This window comes from Mesoplodon mirus, assembly GCF_964341445.2.
Source record: "Mesoplodon mirus genome assembly, chromosome: 18".
NCBI lineage: Eukaryota > Metazoa > Chordata > Mammalia > Artiodactyla > Ziphiidae > Mesoplodon > Mesoplodon mirus.
In genome coordinates, this window is record NC_138994.1 from 11,637,134 (window position 1) to 11,657,266 (window position 20,133).

Below are 20,133 nucleotides of genomic sequence, written 5' to 3' on the forward strand. Positions count from 1 at the left end.
CAGCGCTTATACATCTGTTGGGCATTGGGCACTCCAGCTCACAATAAAGACAGTTACTTTGTCCATAGCCCAGGAACTGCTGTCCATTTACTTACCTTGTGTACAAATTGTTCCACTCTGGTCTGAAGCCCCCAGACCTCGAACTTCACAGTCACCAGCTTGTAGGAACACATGATGGGCTGATGACTATCTCTCCAGCCTTCCCTTAACTGGCCCCGTCCTGTCTTCTCTGACTTGAAGTGTTTAGGATCCTGGAGAAAAAAAAAAATCAAAGAAATGATAACTGAAAAGTTCAACTATCTTTTTACATGAAATAAGTGAATAAGGGAAGCCAAGCGAAAGAAACCAGTCACCAAAAGCCACAGTGTCTAATTCCATTTATGTAAAATATCCAGAATAGGCAAATCTATGGAAAACGTAGATTAGTGGCCTAAGGCTGGGGGAGGGAGATAGTATGGGGAATGACTGCTATGGGAACAAAGTTATTTTTGAGGTGATGAAAATGCTCTAAAATTATATTTAAGGTGATGGCTCACAACTCTGTAAATATGCTAAAAACCATTGAGCTGAACACTCTAAATGGATGAACTTTATGGTATGTAAATTAGATGCCAATAAAGCTATGAAAATACATAAATGAAATATAAAAAATGCTATCTACTACCTCAGTAGGGTTTTTCAGGGTGTGCACTGGCTCTGGGTTTGCTGATATTCTTTTTTTTTTGGCCATACCATGCTGCTTGCGGGATCTTACTTTCCCGACCAGGGATTGAACCTGTGCCCTCGGCAGTGAAATTGCGGAGTCCTAACCACTGGACCGCCAGGGAGTTCCCTCCTGATATTCTTGCATAAAGTAATACTATAATAATCATTATCCTGGGGCTTCCCTGGTGGTGCAGTGGTTGAGAATCCATCTGCCGATGCAGGGGACATGGGTTTGAGCCCTGGTCTGGAAAGATCCCACGTGCCGCGGAGCAACTAAGCCCGTGCACCACAACTACTGAGCCTGCGCTCTAGAGCCCGTGAGCAACAACTACTGAGCCCGCATGCCACAACTACTGAAGCCCACGCACCTAGAGCCCGTGCTCTGCAACAAGAGAAGCCACTACAACGAGAAGCCCGCTCACTGCAATGAAGAGTAGTCCCACTCGCTGCAACGAGAGAAAGCCCATGCACAGCAACAAAGACCCAATGCAGCCAAAAAAAAAAAAAAAAAAAAAAATCATTATCCTAAGTGTGTTTACTGAATGCACACTGTGGGCAGGCACAGAACCACGTATTACATTATGCTTCCCCTCAACCAGATTTCTTTGCCCTGGGGGTAGTAGTAGTACCACGCGGGCTTCGGTAGTTGTGGCTCGCAGGCTCAAGCTGGAAACGGGAAGTCTGCCACAATGTAAAAAATCTAGCTTGATCACCCTGAGACCACCATGCTGTGAGGAAGCCCAAGCCTGCCATGTGGAGGGCCATGTGGAGAGATGCTCGCTCATTCCAGCTGAGAAGCCAGCACATGAGCGAAAGAGCCGTCTTTGATATTTCAGTCCAAGCATATACCACGAGGAACAGAAGATCCTGCCCAGCTAAGCCCAATCGAGATGGCAGAATTGTGAGAACTAACACACTGTTGTTTTAAGCCACTAAATTCTTGGATGAATTGTTACTCAGCAAGAGATAACAAAACGGGAGCATCAAATGGATTCCAAAACAGATGCAATAACTGGATCTCCAAAGACGAAGAGAAGCAATGCTGCTTTCTTTTTTCCCAGAACTCACCGAAAGTTCATACAATTAGCTACACCCTTGAGAACTATACACAAGGAAATGTATGGCTGCCAAGCAGTTCCTGAAACTTAAAACACAAGAGCTGGAGTTAAACAGGGGAAGCTGGTTTCTTTGCCCACCTGCCCTTTGACTTTCCCGCAAGAGGCAAGTGACGAGTATGATTATCAGCACATGGACAACTATCTTGAGGCTCAAAAGACACGACCTCCACGCTGTGGCCGACCAGAATACACACAGGCAAACCCTCGTGAACCTGAGTGGAGGTTATCCTACTCTGGTTAGCAACTGGGTAAATAAAGGGCAGTTGCAGTGCCAGCGAGCAGTTGAAAGCAAGAAGGCAAAGCTCCTGGCAACCCAGACATTTAAGAGACAAAGGACCCAGTCAACAAAGGAAGTGTGGCCGTGGCCTGAGCTGCTTTCACGTGTCTCAGGTCCTGTGCACTGGGCCTGAGAGAAGCCTGAAGATGGAGGCCCCTGGGTCAGCTGGCTGCACCCCACGCTCCCCTCCCCAGCGTGAGTCCCTGATTCATGGACTAGCCTCGGCTTGTTCCTTCAGCCAGCCACTGTGGATCCTGACATGATACCTATCCTAGAATCTTCGTGTAGATTCCAGACATCTCAAGAATAATGTAAGACTCTGTAATATTAAACGTGGAACACCAGCAGATTGCATTTCCAAAGCAACTAAGAGTTGTGGGGCCTCACAGAAAACTTCACTGCTGAATAAGACCTGAAAAGTACTGCCTGCAAAGTGAAAACTATGCAGACACTTAAATTCACATGTGGCTCCCGATCGAACCACAAAATTATAAAATGATATCAGGCATTCGTGAAACAGAGCTTTGGGAAAAAGACTAGAGGGGTATGAGAAGTGTGCTGTATTTTCAAGATGCGGAATGGGATTTTTAAACTGGAAGTGGTAATTTGACTTCATACCCTCGGTTTTATGGATAAGGATACTGAGGCCTGAGAAAATGAAATGTTTTGTTCCCAAACCACGGGCACTTGGTAACAGAGCTGGGACAAGAATCCCCGCCTCCCTTAATTCTAGCCCAATGTTCTTTCCAGTACATTTACTTTGAATATTAAACAGCGAAAGGGTGTTTTTGTTATAGCCAGATGCCAAAGAAGCAATTAACAATTGGGCTTTTTATGGCAACAGTGTGTTGATTTTTTGCGAGTCTGGTGTCATATCCACAGCTGCTGATTTCATCTAGTAAATCTCATACATGGCCTATAATTAGGGATTCACTTTCAGAGAGCTGGAGGGAAGTAAGGGAGAGGGATTTACCAGAGGACTCCTTTAATCAAAACTCAAGATCAGAAACGAACATCCAGCTGATAAACGAATACAATTTAAAAAATCAAACCACTGGGTCTTATCTGAAGTATTCTGGTCACTGCAAACTTTCTGCCTTTTCCCCTCCCCCTCTATTTCTCCTCCCCACCTTCCCCCCAAATACTCATTCTTCTGGAAATTATTATCTTCAACTCTCATTCTCTCGAGTTTGTGAACATAAATATCTAAATTGCCCCATTCATACAGCAGTCGATCTTTCTTACAACTTTTTTAAAATTATTTTTTAATTTTCTAGTTTGTATTTTTTTCTATAGCTGCTATAGTATTTTTAAATTTTTAATTAATTAATTAATTTATTTATTTTTGGCTGCATTGGGTCTTCGTTGCTGCGCACGGGCTTTCTCTAGTTGTGGCGAGCAGGGGCTACTCTTTGTTGCGGTGCGTAGTCTTCTCATTGCAGTGGCTTCTTTTGTTGCAGAGCACGGGCTCTCGGTGCGCGGGCTTCAGTAGTTGTGGCACACAGGCTCAGTAGTTGTGGCTCGAGGGCTCTACAGTGCAGTTCAGTAGTTGTGGCGCACGGGCTTAGTTGCTCCGCAGCATGTGGGATCTTCCCGGACCAGGGCTCGAACCCATGTGCCCTGCATTGGCAGGCGGATTCTTAACCACCGCGCCACCAGGGAAGCCCTGGCCTATTTTAAAAGGACATAAAATTTGACTTTACTGTGACTAAGAGATTATGCATCTCCAAACTCTTGCTGGATCCCAACCCGGTGCAATCAGAAAACACAGTGAAAGTTCTCTGTAGTGGGTTGGTGACCCCCCAAAAGATATGTCCAAGTCCTCATCCCTAGTACCTATGAATGAGATCTTCTTTGGGAAAAAAGGTCTTTGCAGATGTAATGAAACTAAGGCTCTTAGAGACAAGCTCATCCTAGATTAAGAGGGTGGGCCCTAAATCCAATAACAAGTGTCCTGATAAGGGACAGAAAAGAAGACACAGAAAGGAGGCCAGGTGAAGTTGGAGGCAGAGGTTGGAGATATGCAGCCACAAACCACAGAACTCCTGGAGCTGCCAGAAGCCAAAAGAGGCAAGAAAGGATTCTTCCCTAGAGCCTCACCGTCACGAAGAACTTCTGTCCTCCAGAACTGTGAGAGAAACCGCTGGGGGTGAGGAGTATGGTTAAATCCCTAATGCTTCTGATCAAATCGGTCTTGGGTGGGGTCTGTGCATCCAGCATTTCAAAAGCTCCCCAGGTGATCCAAACATACAGCCAAGGTTTAACCACTACCATAAGGTACAAATGTCATCTCTGTGCTCCACACGAGGAGCCTGAAGCTCAGAGGTGATTGCTGACTTATCCACAGTTCTCCAGGCCTCAAGCTCAGGTCAACCTGACTCCCAGACCTGGGCTCCCTGCTCCCAGACCATATGGATTCTCATCTGAAATTCTGTCACAATCTGTCAGAGGGCGGCTTCAGCCTCCTCACCTGCAGGATGGTGTTAATACTAATTCCCTTGCGGGACTGTTGCAAGGCTTAAATTGGATAATGTCAGTGAAGTCCCCAGCCCAACACCCAATAGGTGATGCATGATATACAGGAGATATCCCAGAGCTTTAAGAAGCACATGATACTGAAACATCCTTAAGAGATTTCAATTTTCTCAAATCTCACTTAGCTCCTCAGAAGAAAGGCAGCAGGAATATCTTAAGTGCTGTAGGATTATTTTTACTTGATTGTTATCCTGTGGTTGAGTGTACAGAAAAATAAGTGCCAAAAAATATGGCTGCCCACCATAATGCTGGTGTTCTTGTGTCAGTGAGAGGCAGGGTGGGCATTTCCATTTTCTGGAAGCTGTCACCTGTCAGTGTCCATTAAGTATGGTGGCGGAAGAAATCCCAAGAAAAGGGTTTTTGCTTACTGGACTCTCATGACTAGGTTCTGGGCCAAGGACAAATGATAGTCTTCAATCTTAGAATCAATTCCTTTCCCTCTTTCTCTTATGTTTCAGGAACACTGTTCCAAGTTGACAAAGCAGAGAGCAAAGCAGATTGCCCTACTGTAGGCCTATCCCTTAAAGGAAGGGATTTTACTGATTTCACCAAGGTTCTGGAACCACATAGGGGCACACAAAGGAGCTGGTCCATCCAAGCTGGGAGCTTCCCTGGCAGGTGGACACACTGCAGCTATCTCCCCATGTCAGGATGGGCCAGCCTTGAAGCCAGACAACTTCAAGCATCTTAGGGGTTATATAAAAGCTTTCCTCCTGAAGAGTTGAGAACGACACAGAGATAAATGCAATCCTTTCTTTCCAGTAATCGTCCAAGCTAGGGTGGAGCTTGTTTCCCTAACGGGGAACCTAGCTGTATAAGTTTGCTAGAGCTATCATAACAAAGTACCACCCACTTAACACCCACTTTGTGTTAAGCCACCCACAAACTGGGTGGCTTAACAGAAATTTATTGTCTCACGGTTCTGGAGGCTAGAAGTCTGAGACCAAGGTGTCAGTAGAGCAGGTTCCCTCTGGGGGTTGTAAAGGAGAATCTGTTCCATGCCTCTTTGCTAATTCTGGTGGTTTGGTGTGCTGGGAATTCTGGTGTTCCTTGACTTGTAGATGTAACTCCAGTCACGTGGCGTCCCCCACCGTGTGTCTTCACATCGTCTTCCTTCTGTGTATGTCTGTCTCTGTCTCTAAATTTCCCCCTTTCGTAAGGACACAATCATATTGGATTACAGCGCACTGAACCTCATTTTCATTTGATTACCTCCGTAAAGGCCGTATTTCCAAGTAAGGTCACACTCTCAGGTACTGGGGGTCAGGACTTCAACATATCTTTTTGTGGGGAACCAGGCCAACCTCTAACACCAAGTCAGAGAGGTTTTCACAAGGGAAATCTTCTAGATTACCCTGTAACTCTTCCTCTGCTTGTTCACCTTCTTGGTCAATGCTCTTGCCTTGAGGGCTCTGCCCAGCAGCTGGCTAGCTGGGAACGCACCAGGCTGCAAGTTCCTCCAGCTGGGGGGCTTCTAAATTCATCCCCAGTGAGAGCTCTGGCTCTGGATCTGATCGGTGCTCCCCAGGCTTGGCAGGTGGCAACTTGGACCCTTGTCATTAAAGCCCATCTTTATGGAGGGAGCCGCGCTGGTGCCAGGGCTTCTCCCCGGGGCCAGATGGACCTCGCTGGTCACACTTCCTTCCGTGCGGGCGCATCTTCTTTAGAAGGCTTCCTCTGTCCTCTCCCCGGGGTCAGTCACACACTCAAATTTCATCCATCTCGCACTTGGACAAAGCAGAACAAAGGTGACGCCAAGGGCTTTGATTAGCGCAGCCCATGTGAAACTGTGTCCCTGGGTTTGTCAGGATCAGTCTCACACCTGGGAGGTGCCAGGAGAAACCCGCAGGAGATCTCAGCCTGGCTGGAGCGCAGCTTGCATCTCAGAGGCAATATTATTAGCCGACGATCACTGAGATATAAAGTCTCCGTGATTAATTACGCTTTCAATTTGAACCACAAAGGACTATAGCCAACAGGGGCTTGCCCTGTTAACTGAAATTAGAAGTCTTTGATAAATGTTAAATGAAAAAGGGCTAAGCAGTAACTGGCTAGGAATTGATATATTATGTAACCATAATGCTCAGCCCTCAAATAGAGATGAACTAACCAATCTGAAAAATATCAGATTTTTTCCTGCATTCAGGAACTTTTCCTGATGACTCCAAGGTGGTATCATTCTCATTCCCCTTCAATGAATGGCTGTTTCAACCGGCTAAAAGTTAGCCGCAAATTTGGACTAACATTTCTTAAACCTGAATCCTAAAAGGGATACACATAAAAATTAAAGCACTTTCAAAGAAGCTAGTCCAAAAGACCACATATTAAAGGATCCCATTCATATGAAGCGTCTAGAACAGGGAAATCTACAGAGATAGGAAGATTAGTGATTGCCTAGGGCTGGGGTGGGATTGAGGATAAAAGAATAGGGGGTATGACAGCTAAAGCATACAGGGTTTCTGGGACTTCCCTGGTGGTGCAGAGGTTAAGAATCCGCCTGCCAACGCAGGGGACACGGGTTTGAGCCCTGGTCCGGGAAGATCCCACATGCCTGTGGAGCAACTAAGCCCGTGCACCACAACTACTGAGCCTGCGCTCTAGAACCCATGAGCCACAACTACTGAGCCCGCTCACCTAGTGCCCGTGCTCTGTAACAAGAGAAGCCACCGCAATGAGAAGCCCGCGCGCCGCAACCCCGCTCGCAGCAACTAGAGAAAGCCCGCACACAGCAACAAAGACCCAACACAGCCAAACATAAATAAATAAATAAAAATAAAATTCATACAGGGTTTCTTTACTGGGTTGATGAACATGTTTTAAATTTGACTGTGGTGATGGTTACCCACATCTGTGAAAGTACTAGAATCCACTGAATTTTACACTTTAAGTGGGTGAACTGTATGGTATGTGAGCTAGGTCTCATAAAGGTGTTCAAAAAAAAAAAGCCAACAGCACTAAGGAGCTTTCATTACAGTGCACTTGAGAACGGGCCAAAAACTTTACTTAAAAGGTCACCTGCTATGCATCAGCTTAAAAAAAAAAAAAATCCCCAATGCAAATTGTAGCCAGAAGCAGCCAATTCTTGCTTTGTTAGCAGTTAATACCTAAAGTGCTATTTTTAAAGCATTTGCTCTTAGCGGTGTACTGCAAACACGGAGTGATTTGTGTTAGTCCTCTGCAAAGCACCTCTTAAAGGGGCTTGACTCAGAAGGTGTGTCTGACATGTAGAAAGGCAGAGAAAAAGGTGGCTGGGCAGGGGTAGTGTTTTGGTGGGTGTTCTGAGCCCTTCTTGGTTCTAATTCAGGGCCGGGAGAACTCAAAACTCTCTACCTGAAGAAGAGGAAGATTAAAATGGAAAATTTGAGTACAAACCACAAAACCATTGAATAGTCAGCAGCCTCTAGCCCTGAGGGTGACCACTGGTGAGGCCTTTTAGTGGGGGCAGGGAGGAGACAAAGGCAAAAAAGAACCCTGAGAGAGGTGGTCAGGAGAAAGTGGAGGATGGAAAGAGGGGGAAGTCGCCACACTAGCTAATGTTCATCAAATGCTTGCTGGGTACCAGAGCCTGGGTCGAGCACTTCAGATATGCTCTCTCATTTAATCTTTGTGGTATAAGAAATATATTTGAGGTGACTTAGGGTGCAGCCCTTAGATAGCCTCACGATGGGGCTGGTTCCCAGAAAGATCAAGGGCTTAGACCGCTGACCTATGGGGAGGGGAGAAGGGGGAGGCTGGCGATTGAAATATACAAATTCTTGACAATGAGATCTGGAGAGCTTCCAGGTTGGTGAACACATCACTGTGCTGGGGCGGGGGGTGGGGGGGTGCAGCAGGCATGCCTGGAGAGGACGTGCAACCTTGTACCTCCCTCCCTCATCCTTTGCCCTGTGCATCGTTTCCTTTTGGCTGTTTCTGAATTGCACTCTTTCTAAAAAACCAGTAAATGTTCGTTAAACATAAGTCAAGTGGTTTCCTGATTTCTGTGAGCCTTCCCAGCAAATTCTCGAACGTGAGGTTGACTTTGTGGGAAGGAGGGTAAAAATAACCGTACTAGTTAATGTGGTGGCCCTGGACTTGTGACTGGCATCTGAAGTGGGAGTGGTCTTGTGGGACTGAGTTCTTGAACTTGTGCTATGTGATGCTAAAGCCAGGTAGTGTCAGAACTGAAATGAATCGTTGACACTGGGTTGGATCAGAGGATTGGAGAATTTGTGGGTTTCAGGGCAAACACCCCGGAATTCTCTTGACTACAGACCTCTAAAGTAGTACACTATTATCTTCATTTCGTATAATATCCAAAGGAACGCCCCCATCCTATTCCCAGACTCACTCTCCACAGCTCCATCTGAGCCCTTGCCATGGGCTCCTTCCATAAGCCTCCTCCTTCAGAAATCTCCAGATGGGCAGCAGGCATCAATCAATCTCTATGTCCCCCTACGAACTCCTGGGGCCACTTTGCAGCCTCGCCCCCGTCTCCCTGGATGGCAGAGCTGCGTGTGGACCTGCAGGTTCCCAGCTCAGCAAATAGTCAGCTTTTTTTTTTTCTCTTTTCTTTTGCAGATGCTCCAATTTCTGTAATTAATTCTCTTGGAATTCTTCCGTCACATGGCTTTGGGGTTAGGCAAGAAGTGTACCCCCAATGACTCTGAGAACTCCCCTCCCCCATCTTCAAATACAGACTAGGAATGGAGGGGAGATGGATGATGGGTGCCATGGTGAAAGGGCCAGCTGGGCCGTCTGGGCCAGCCCTGGGGAGTCCCTGGCCTCAGTGATGGGCGGCTGCCCGGGGAATGTGGAGCTGTAACTCCTCTTCGTCCCCAGCTCTGGGCCTGGTTCCCAGTCCCAGAGCAGCAAGAGGCGGCTCCCTAATACCCTGTTACATGAAGCGACTCTGCTTCTTTTGGCACAGATAGGACTCTATTTTCAAGATCACCTCTAATCAAAACCAATAAAGTTATTCAAGGACCCACCGGAGAGGACCCCGCCTTACGTTGTGTGACAGTGAGAGGCTAGGCACCAGCCTCCTAATAGCCAGGGAGCCAATCTCTTCCCAGAAAGGAGGGCCGTTAGGACCTGGCTCCGTTGGCAGATTTGAGCTGGGACTTCGTGTTGTGGACTGTCCCTGCTCACTCTGATCTTAGCTGTGTTGTTTGGACACAGGCTATGAAGCATTAATAACCGTATCATATATCCATACTGAGGATATACAATTTGGCCCACAGAGAGTGTAAGTTTCTGAAATCAAAAGCTGGTAACAGGGGCTTCCCTGGTGGCGCAGTGGTTAAGAATCCGCCTGCCAATTTAGGGGATATGGATTCGAGCCCTGGTCTGGGAAGGTCCCACATGCCGCGCAGCAGCTAAGCCCGTGCGCCACAACTACCGAGCCTGCTCTCTAGAGCCCGCGAGCCACAACTACTGAAGCCCATGTGCCACAACTACTGAAGCCTGTTCGCCTAGAGCCCGTGCTCTGCAACAAGAGAAGCTACTGCAATGAGAAGCCCTCGCATTGAAAAGAAGAGTAGCTCCCCCGCTCGCGGCAACTAGAGAAAGCCCGTGTGCAGCAATGAAGACCCAACGCAGCCCATCCATCAATCAATCAATTAAAAAAAAATTTTTTTTAAAGCTGATAACAGACTAAGAAATATTCTTGATGAGTTGCAACATGGCAACAGTGATCAGCACTGGATTAACTGTCCCTGAATCTAGTTTGCTCCTCATGTATGGTATTGTTTTGGGAAACTTGGACCTCCAACTTGTTGAACAGAAACTGGGATAGAGATAGTCAGTAAGCCAACCACTCTGTATTTGAAGGCAATAAAGGATTTCCATTTTTAAAGCTGGAATAGATTTCAAACTGATTTTAGCTTTAGAACTCATTTGTTTTTCCCAGATATAATTATTATTTGGAATCCCAACATATAAAGAAGGTAAAAGTGATGAGTGGATTCCTTGGACTGTTTCAACCTTCATTGTTTGACACAATATATGTCACTGTTTACTGGGCTCAGAAGCACCTCCGTGGGGCCCGAGGTTCTGTGGAGCAGAACTGAGTGGGGGACCAAAAAAGCTTTGCAATGAGACACCCGTGGGTTTGAATTTCTGCTCCAGCGACTACTACCTGTGTGAACCTGGGCAAGTTATTTAACTCCAAGACTGCTGAGGGGATGGTAAAAATGAGAAAAGGAGTGTTTCCTAAACTGGTGTTTGTGGGTGTATTCTTTGGGGGCTATGACTTTTATTTTTTCTTTAATGGGTTCCTGTATTACTCCGCTGTGGGATGGCCACGTTTTGTTTTTTCCAGACCAGGTTTGTTCTGGCCAACCCACTATTTTCTAGAATGTTCACAAGGAGGAAAACTTTCCTAAAAGATGGGGAGTCGACTTCCATCAGATCATTAAACCTAAGGAGGGTAACCAAGGGACTGGAAAGGCCCTTCCTCTTACTTACTCTGTCTTTCCCTAAGATCCCCCATTCATACGGTCAGTGAGACTCGGGGTTAACGAATTACATTTTAGGAGGAAACAAATTTCCTAGAGTGCTTTATAAAGACAGACAACAGTGTTTGTAACTTCAGCTTTGCCTGAAGGGGCCAGCTTGGTGGGGGAGGAGAACCACAATCTTTGGGGTTTGAATCAAGGCTTCCTGAAACGTCAGCAAGCTACTTAGACTCTCTGAGCCTCAGTTTCCCTATCTATAAAATGGAAACAATATCTATTCTATTGAGTGGTTAGCATTAAATGATATAACTGAATAAAATAACTTAGCAATGACCTTTCTTTTTCTCAAAAGTTAGTTCCTGTCCCTCTAAAGTCAGGTTTAGCAATTCTGTGAGAAATCTGTTGAAACGTATAAGGCCCAAGTTAATGAGCTGATAATTCTATGTCTTTCTTTGGGTCCCTTAACAATAAAAAAAAAGATGAAGACAAGCCACTAAATAGCACCTATTCTTTCCTGGATATTTTTGGAGCAGAAGTTGAACAGTTGTACTTGGAGTCTGAAAAAACAGAAGTGGAGGAGAGAATCACTGGGTCAGGTCTTAGTTCTCAAGAGAAAAAAATATCACTTCCATCATCCCAGAGTCGCAGCCCTAGATTCTTAGAGCTAGTTGGGAAAGGGCTTGGGTAAGATCTAGCCAGAGGGTCTGACGGACACTGATTACGGTCTTCAATGAAAGAAAATAAATTTGGATGAGGGTCGATCCGAAGCCAGCCCCCAACTCAGCAGCAACTTAGGAGAAAACTGCACAAATGCATATTATAAAAACACTGTTGGCTGGCAAAGGAGGCATTGAGTATGACTCTACAGATGACAGATGGTATCAGATTCTCAACAGATGGAATGAAAATCAAAGGTATTGACCCCTCCCTTGGTAAGGGACTGGGCAGTTTTCCAGGCTTACACTGCTGTTTCCTTTCGCCTCTACAAAATTAAGTAACAATAAAATGATTTTAAAACGTGAACATGGTAAATGGTCCTTGCTTAGGCAGAGCTTCCCTACCTTGAATGGATAAACAGGTGTGACAAGGTCCGGGTCCCCTTGGCCCCTGGGTGAGCAGACTGGGCCTCCTGACCCTGGAAGGTGGTCCTCTGTGACCAGGAGCTCCCTGACATGCCAATCAAAACCGATCATTTGGGCTTCCCTGGTGGCGCAGTGGTTGAGAGTCTGCCTGCTGATGCAGGGGACATGGGTTCGTGCCCCGGTCTGGGAAGATCCCATATGCCGTGGAGCGGCTGGGCCCGTGAGCCATGGCCGCTGAGCCTGCAGGTCTGGAGCCTGTGCTCCACAACGGGAGAGGCCCGTGTACCGCAAAAAAAAAAAAAAAAAAAAACTCAATAAAAAAAACCGATCATTTTCTATGTGCATCATGGCATGAAAAAGGCTGGGAAGCTCTGCTCTGAGGTTTTTCCCCAAACATGATGCATTCATACACAGATCCTTGGGTCCCATCTTACTGCATCTGGTTTGGTAGGTCCAGAGAGGGTCCCAGGCATCTGTATTTTTTTAAGCTCCTAAGGTGATTCTAATCTGATTTGGGAACTCTGCTCTAAGGGCCAAGAAGTTCTGGTGTTTTAATAAGGCAAAAAATAGCAGGGGCTGATGTAGGTGGCAAGTTGTGGATTTAATGCCTGTTTTCTTGAACGTACAGATGGAGGTTCTCCATGAGATGGGACTGAAGAAGAGCTTGGTTATATCTGTTCACTTCTGGCTGAAAGCCTTTCCTTTGGATCCTGCTTCCTTCTTTTAAAGTCTTAACTATTATTCTTCTAAAATACACCTGGTAGGGCTTCCCTGGTGGCGCAGTGGTTGAGAGTCCGCCTGCTGATGCAGGGGACATGCGTTCGTGCCCCGGTCCGGGAGGATCCCACATGCCGCAGAGTGGCTGGGCCCGTGGGCCACGGCTGCTGGGCTTGCGCGTCCGGAGCCTGTGCTCTGCAACGGGAGAGGCCGCAGCGGTGAGAGGCCCGCATACCGCAAAAAACAAAACAACAAAAAAAAAAACACCTGGTAAAAGGCTTGTGGTAGACAGTTGATAAAATGCCCAAACTGCCTTGGGTAGTATCCTTGGACTCCAGTGCTACAGACTGCCCCAGGTTGGCACAACAAACAGTAAATGCAACCTCTAAGGTTTCTTAGGGGTGAAGTATAAGAGGCACATGCCAGTCTGAATTCAGGTTAAACAATAACAGAAGTAAACAATAACAGAATAACAGAACACATTTTAAAAAAAGTCTCAGCAGTACAAATGGCTCCATTTTCTGAAGGATCTTGCTGTACCTGCAGCAAATTCTGTCATCTTGTGAACTGGAGTGACTGAAACCAACCCTCTGCTTCTCTTCTGCATTCATGCCAACAAGTAAAAAGCAATATGCAAACAAACTCCCAGAGCCCCACTCATGGCAGCCACTTTCCAAAGACACTTGGGGGACTTCCCTGGCTTTGCCTTCCAATGCAGGGGATGCAGGTTCAATCCCTGGTCGGGGAGCTAAGATCCCACATGCCTCGTGGCCAAAAAACCAAAACATAAAAAACAGAAGCAATATTGTAAGAAATTCAATAAAGACTTAAAAAAATTGGTCCACATCAAAAAAAAAATCTTAAAAAACAAAGACACTTGGTTTCTACTGAGCAACCATCCCAGTGACACATCTGCAGATCTCAATGCCAGTGTCAAAGCAGGGAGAAGGGAACATTTATTAAATGCTAACTGTGTGCCAGTACTGTGCATTTTAATGCTTTGCCTTTCACATCATCTCATTGCATCTCATCTCCTCTCTCCATATCCATCCACTCGTTTGAACGGAAGAAGAGATTCAAGATGGTGAATCATCATTGGTGCTGATGAAGTGCAATGGCTGTGATCACCTGGGAGGCCTCCCAAAGCCTGAGCCCCTTATTACATTAGGGTTGAGCTCCACCTACTCAAGGAAAGCATGGGCTGCGATTCCCCATCCGTGAGCTCTAGAGGTTATCTTTCACACAGATCCCTTTTCAACAAGCCCAATTGTTTCTACCTTCAATGGATGTTTTGCTTGGTTGAATCCTCCCTTTTGGGACATGGGGCCATTTCCCCAAAGGCTCTTTCTATTGACTCAATGACCCAGCACCACAATCAGCAACTCCACTCCTGGCAGAGGCTTAGAATCTCTGGTTTTGATCTGATATTTAGGAATTCATTTGCCTCGGTTTTGTTTGACTCACATGGTTTGGCATTTCACTAACCAATCCAATTGGTAAGATTTGGAACTGCTATTCTGGGCACCGAGCTCCGGGGAACCTCATTCATGCAAATTATTGCAGCAGTTTAAATTGGCTATTTTTCCCCTTGAAAAATCAAAAAACAAAAATCCTTTCTCTAGGATGGAGTTGGGCACTACCGTTTTCCTAGTACTCCCAATAAAAATTGGCTTTGCTCACAACATTGCAGTAGCTCCAAATGATTAGGCCAAAAGAACAGTAGTGGTTTTTTTTTCTTTTTTTTTTTTTGCGGTACGCGGTTCTCTCACTGTTGTGGCCTCTCCCGGTGCGGGGCACAGGCTCCGGATGCGCAGGCTCAGCGGCCATGGCTCACGGGCCCAGCTGCCACAGCATGTGGGATCTTACCGGACTGGGGAACGAACCCGTGTCCCCTGCATCGGCAGGCGGACTCTCAACCACTGCGCCACCAGGGAAGCCCAGTAGTGGTTTTAAACACCAGCACTAGGCATGGTATTTCAGTAGGAAACCCAGTAGGTAACCCAGCTTTCTTTTACTTGGAAGAAATGAGAACTGAAAGAGAGTACCTATTTGTTATTGGTCTAAAAATGATGCAGCCAGGGTTGTTGAAGACTGGACTACTGTTTAGTGCCCTGTTATTTCCAAAAGTTTCTTTTCATTAACAAAGTTTTATTGCTGCCAATATGGCTGAAGGTGATTTGTTCACGAAAAGAGGTAGCAGAAGAAGGAGAGAAGTTGATGGGTTACAGGGTTCTAAACCTCTTGGTGTCCAGGGGTCTGCCCTCACCACTGCCCCCCCCCCGCCCCCCCGGGAAAGTCAGTTTCTCTGGTGCGGTCACAAATTGAGATGCCTTGCAAAGTGGCTGGTGACCCTGCTTTGAAAGTTCTCAGCTACTTGCAGAACAAAAGCCAAATTCTTTGGCTTGACATTCGAGGCTCTTCTTTTCTGCCCTGGTTACTCACTGACCCTTGAATGTGCAGTGGAATTCCCTACCTTTTCACTGCCTTTGCTCTCACTCAGTACACTGCCTTTCCAATCTCACTTCTTCAAAATTCAGTGTGTTCCCACACAAGTGTGGATCAGAGAGTCATTTAATATAGCTTTGGAGTGGGGCAATTTGGCTATATCTAAAAAGATTTAAACCCGCATACCCACTGACACAACAATTTCACTTTTAGAACTTATTCTACAGAAATATTAAAACTATGTCAAAAAAATATATAGCATGAGGATGTTGCCTGAAGTAGTATAATAGCAAAAGAATGGAAACACTCTAAATGTCCACCAAATGGAGAATGGCATAATCATACACTGGCACATCATACAGTCATTACGAAGTCTGCTAGAGAGATGTGTACTGCCCCAGAAAGATGGCAAGCTTATATTGTTATTGAGAAAATTCATGTTGCAAAGTTGCATTGTGTGAGCTCATTTTTATAAAATAAAGTCATGTATGCGTTATGTTTAATTATAAGCCCCATAAACACCAACTTTAACAATCCCTAACTCGGGACTTCCCTGGTGGTGCAGTAGTTAAGAATTCGCCTGACAATGCAGGGGACAAAGGTTCGAGCCCTAGTCCAGGAAGATCCTACATCCCGAGGAGCAACAAAGCCCGTGTGCTGCAACTACTGAGCCCACGTTTTCACAGAGGATATGTTCTTGAAGATCAGAAGAATGGCAGAACTCCTCTCCAGCCTTGCTGGGATCAAGTCTTCCTGGCCAGGCTGACCGGATCCCTACTCCCACACACAAAGGGAGCCACTCAAATATCACCGAAGCCTCCCACTGGGCCGGAGACCCATTGCCTTTCCAGTGCAATTGGAACCTGGATTGATGTACAGGACATCACGCAACTTGTAAAGTGGGCTGGGGGACAGGGAGAAAAAAAAGTTTCCCAGCAGATCACTCACGCTCTCCTGCATGGTCAGAAGGGCCTTTGTAATGACACTGCGGTCCTGGGACCACGCTGCTCTCCTCCTGGGACCACTTGAGGCGTTCGTGTTGTTGCCCAGCCTCCCGAGGAAGCAAGTAAGAGGACCTGTATTGAAAAATGTTCTTCTTTGGGGCGTCCCTGGTGGCGCAGTGGTTAAGAATCCACCTGCTAACGCAGGGGACACAGGTTCAAGCCCTGGTCCGGGAAGCTCCCACACGCCGCGGAGCAACTAAGCCCATGTGCCACAACCACTGAGCCTGTACTCTAGAGCCCGCGTGCCACAACCACTGAGCCTGCACTCTAGAGCCTGCAAGCCACAACTACTGAAGCCCGTGTGCCTAGAGCCCATGCTCCTCAACAAAGAGAAGCCACCGCAATGAGAAGCCCGTGCACCGCAAAGAAAAGTAGCCCCCACTCACCGCAACTAGAGAAAGCCAGTGTGCAGCAACGAAGACCCAATACAGCCAAGAAAAAAAAAAAGTTCTTCTTGTAATGGCTTTCCTTCTCATCTATTGCTCCGGCCACTTCCAGAGGCCACCACGTGCTTCCCTCTCTAATAGCACTGGCCTCATGGAGACCCTGAGAAGGGAGAGGCGCAGGGCCCTGCGATGCAGCAGCTACTGGAGACCCTTCCACTGACTATCTCCTTGCAGGCTTTCTGTGCCAGCTTTGGAGGCTATCACTGGGGGGCACTTTGGTGGTGGAGGCCTCGCCCCACACCAGCAGGCGCAGACAGTTCTTATTATCCCAGAGGTGCCCAGCGCCGCCAAATTGGAACCCATCACCAAACAGCTGCGCTATTCTCAGAAAGAAACAGATGGACGGAGGGAAAAGGAAAAGAAAAATGACAGTAACAGCACAACAAACTGAACTCCACAGTGGACCCCAGCAGGAGGCAGCTGTGTCAAAAGTGGCCATTTGGAGATAACTGAAAATTTTGACCACCCTCAACCATCAAGATATAGACCGACATGAAAATAGTCTTAATTTGAGGGAGCAGAGTGGTGTGGATGAAGCACTTGGTACTGAAGGGCACAGCTGAGTATGACAACATTTACTCATTTCATCTCTCTGTTCCCTTTCTGGGGCCTGTCGTACTTAGCAAACAGCATTTAATCTCTTACTCTTGACAGTTACTGGAAAAGTTAGATGTATCTCTTTGTTCGCTTCTCTCTCCCTTATGAGAGAATTCAGCAGATATTTAGATCGGGTGTGACCAATGAACTGGCTGCCAAGGATTCCTTAGTTCAGGAAAACTCTATAATCCAGGGGGCCTGGAGGCTGAGTTTCAAAAGGGTCCCCTAGTCACCCAACTCAAAGGGAAAACTCTACATCAAATCCTGCCTAAAAACTTGCCTGGTACTCTCCTACCGTCAATCATTCCACTTCAGGGGTACTTGCTTCTGAGACAGTCTCACATTCTCCTTCATTGCTACCCGAGTTCAAAACGTTGTAAATTTCCCTAATTGTTCCATTAGAATTATTATGCTTTATTTAACACTGGTAAAATGCAGACCTCTTTTACATCTTGCAAAATGAAGAGAAAGAGGAATTTCCTTTTTCTCTTAAAAAAAAAAAAAAGAAAGGATCCAGTTCAAAGGGTAGTGGAGACTAGACAGGATTATGGCCTTTGTAGCCCCAGTGCCTAGCACAGAGCCTGGTACACAGTAAGCACTTAATAAATGCAAACAAAAGAAATTAATGAGTCTTGCTTCTAATAGGTTTTCCTGCATTTCCTGTCCTTGGATTGGCCTACAGCAGAGTTTCTCGACTTTGCCACAATCGGCATTTTGGGCTGGGTAATTCTCTGCTGTGGGGCTGTCCTGTGCATCGCAGGATGTTTAGCAGCATCCCTGGTCTCTGCGCACCAGATGCCATAGCAAACAACCCCCTGCCAGTGGTGACAATCAAAAATACCTCCAGACGTTGCCAGATGACCCCTGGGGGGCAAAACTGGCCCTAGTTGGAAACCGCTGGTCTATAGACTCCCCTTTGCTTTACATAAATCAATGAAGATTTTTAAAAAACAAAGCACAAAACATCCTCTACTTCTCAACTTCCTCCCCCAGAAAATGACATTTCTTTTTTCTTTTTCCCCCTTTCTACTCAAGGCTGAACATTTAGAAACTGTGTATGACTCCACATTCGTGTCTCTGGGGGAGAGCTGCGGGGACAGACCTCTGGAAGGCCACTAGAGATGCCATTTTTTCTGGTCCCTCTTGATCTTGTAATGGAAGCCAAACCTTAAAAACGACTGCAGTGAACCCAGGAGGAAGAGCACTGGACTTGAGCCAACACCAAAGGCCTCTGAGTTAGAGCTCCCTAAGCCTGACTTTTGGAGACTGTCTAGGCTGGACCAGTCCTGGAGGCTGGGTGTTGAGATTTGTTCCTGCATCCCAAATGGCCAACTCAGCTTTGCAGGTGTGGGCTCACTGCCCGTGTCCTCTGAGGGCATACTACAACTGATCGTCCTAAGTTCCTCCTTCCTGGGTTGGGATTTTCACCTTGAAATTCTGGCAGAGCATCAAAGGGATGGACACCTTGGCAGAAGAAAGAACGCACGTATCAACCACATAACAAGTACAACCTGCTCAGACATTGGCTTCTCTTCGTCTTTGCTGCTTGGGTGGTGCTGATGTGACTTGATGCGAAGAGCTTCATGACTAATGGGGGCAGGGCCTTGGTGGGGCCCTGTGGAGGTGCGCCTGGAGGTGCTCTCTGGGCCCGAGATATCACACTGGTTTTTTTTTTTTTAAACAATGCAGTGCTGCCCTGCAATGTCCTGCCACACATAGGAGAGAAAAACTTGAGATTAAGAGGTTCTTGGGAGCGGCAGCTTAGGCCCCTGATGCGGCTGGGAAACAATGGCACCATAAAATGAGAATAAAGCGAGCGCTGGGCTGAGCTACCAGCCGATTCTGAGTCTCCAGAGTCCTTCTGAAACTCTGCTTGGTGGGGAGGCCCTTGTGCCACTAGGCAGAGGGCACCCAGCGGAAAATTTCCAGGGACAAATGGAAAAAGAAAAGAAATTACTTCAATCTCCTGCTTCGGCCTGGATGGCGGGTGTGTGTGTGTGTGTGTGTGTGTGAGAGAGAGAGAGAGAGAGAGAGAGAGAGAGAGAGAGACGGGAGCTGAGTGGTGACCCAGATAACCCTGGTCTGAATGCATAAGCCTCAAAATCTCAGAATAGATTGAGCCCACCAGCATTTCAGCTTTCTCTGCAGAAAATGTGTTCCTATTTACGATGCTGACATAGTCAACTTACAAAGATGGACTGGAAGAAAAAGCTTGTAAATCTGTAGGCCTCAGATTAAAGGAAAAAAATATATATACATATATATAAGGAACTCTGATTCACAGCTGTTAGCTTAATGGCCACAAATGCATTTCCTTTGATAGCACTTGCTCTGAAATTGTCACTGCTAGAAGGAAAAAATAAAGCCCGTGGCTTTCACTCATTCATTCAACAACTGTTTTGTGAGTGGCTGCTATGTGCTGGTTCTGTCCTAGCTGCTGGGGAATGGTGATGAAGACAACCCTTGTCTTCGTGGAGCTCAGGGTATAACTGTGAGCTAGCACGAGCTCGCATGATCTAGAAGCCACAGACCAGAATTCTTGCTGCCAGTGGGTAGGGAGTGGGGTGCCTAGGAGAGTCCAAAGAGGAGAAGTCACATTTGAGCTGAACTCTAAAGAGTAATGACTAGAAGCTTCCAAACTGAGAGGAACAGAGGTGGGGAGGGCTGGAGGGGAGAAGGCAGAGGACCATGCTAAGGGGACCAGGCTTTTAAGCAGAAAATGACAAGGTCAGATTTCATTTTAGAAGGAAAATCTTGTGGCAGGGAGGAG

The 20,133-nt window shown here is 46.6% G+C and overlaps 1 protein-coding gene across 1 annotated transcript in view; it reads right to left on the reverse strand.

The window, feature by feature from the left end:
• PITPNC1 (phosphatidylinositol transfer protein cytoplasmic 1) overlaps positions 1 to 20,133 on the reverse strand; it is a 262,313-nt gene that overhangs the window by 19,798 nt on the left and 222,382 nt on the right. Inside the window, exon 7 of the mRNA XM_082602735.1 lies at positions 96 to 251. Within this exon, the coding sequence (XP_082458861.1) occupies positions 96 to 251 (156 nt within the window). The remainder of the gene's footprint in view (positions 1 to 95; positions 252 to 20,133) is intronic.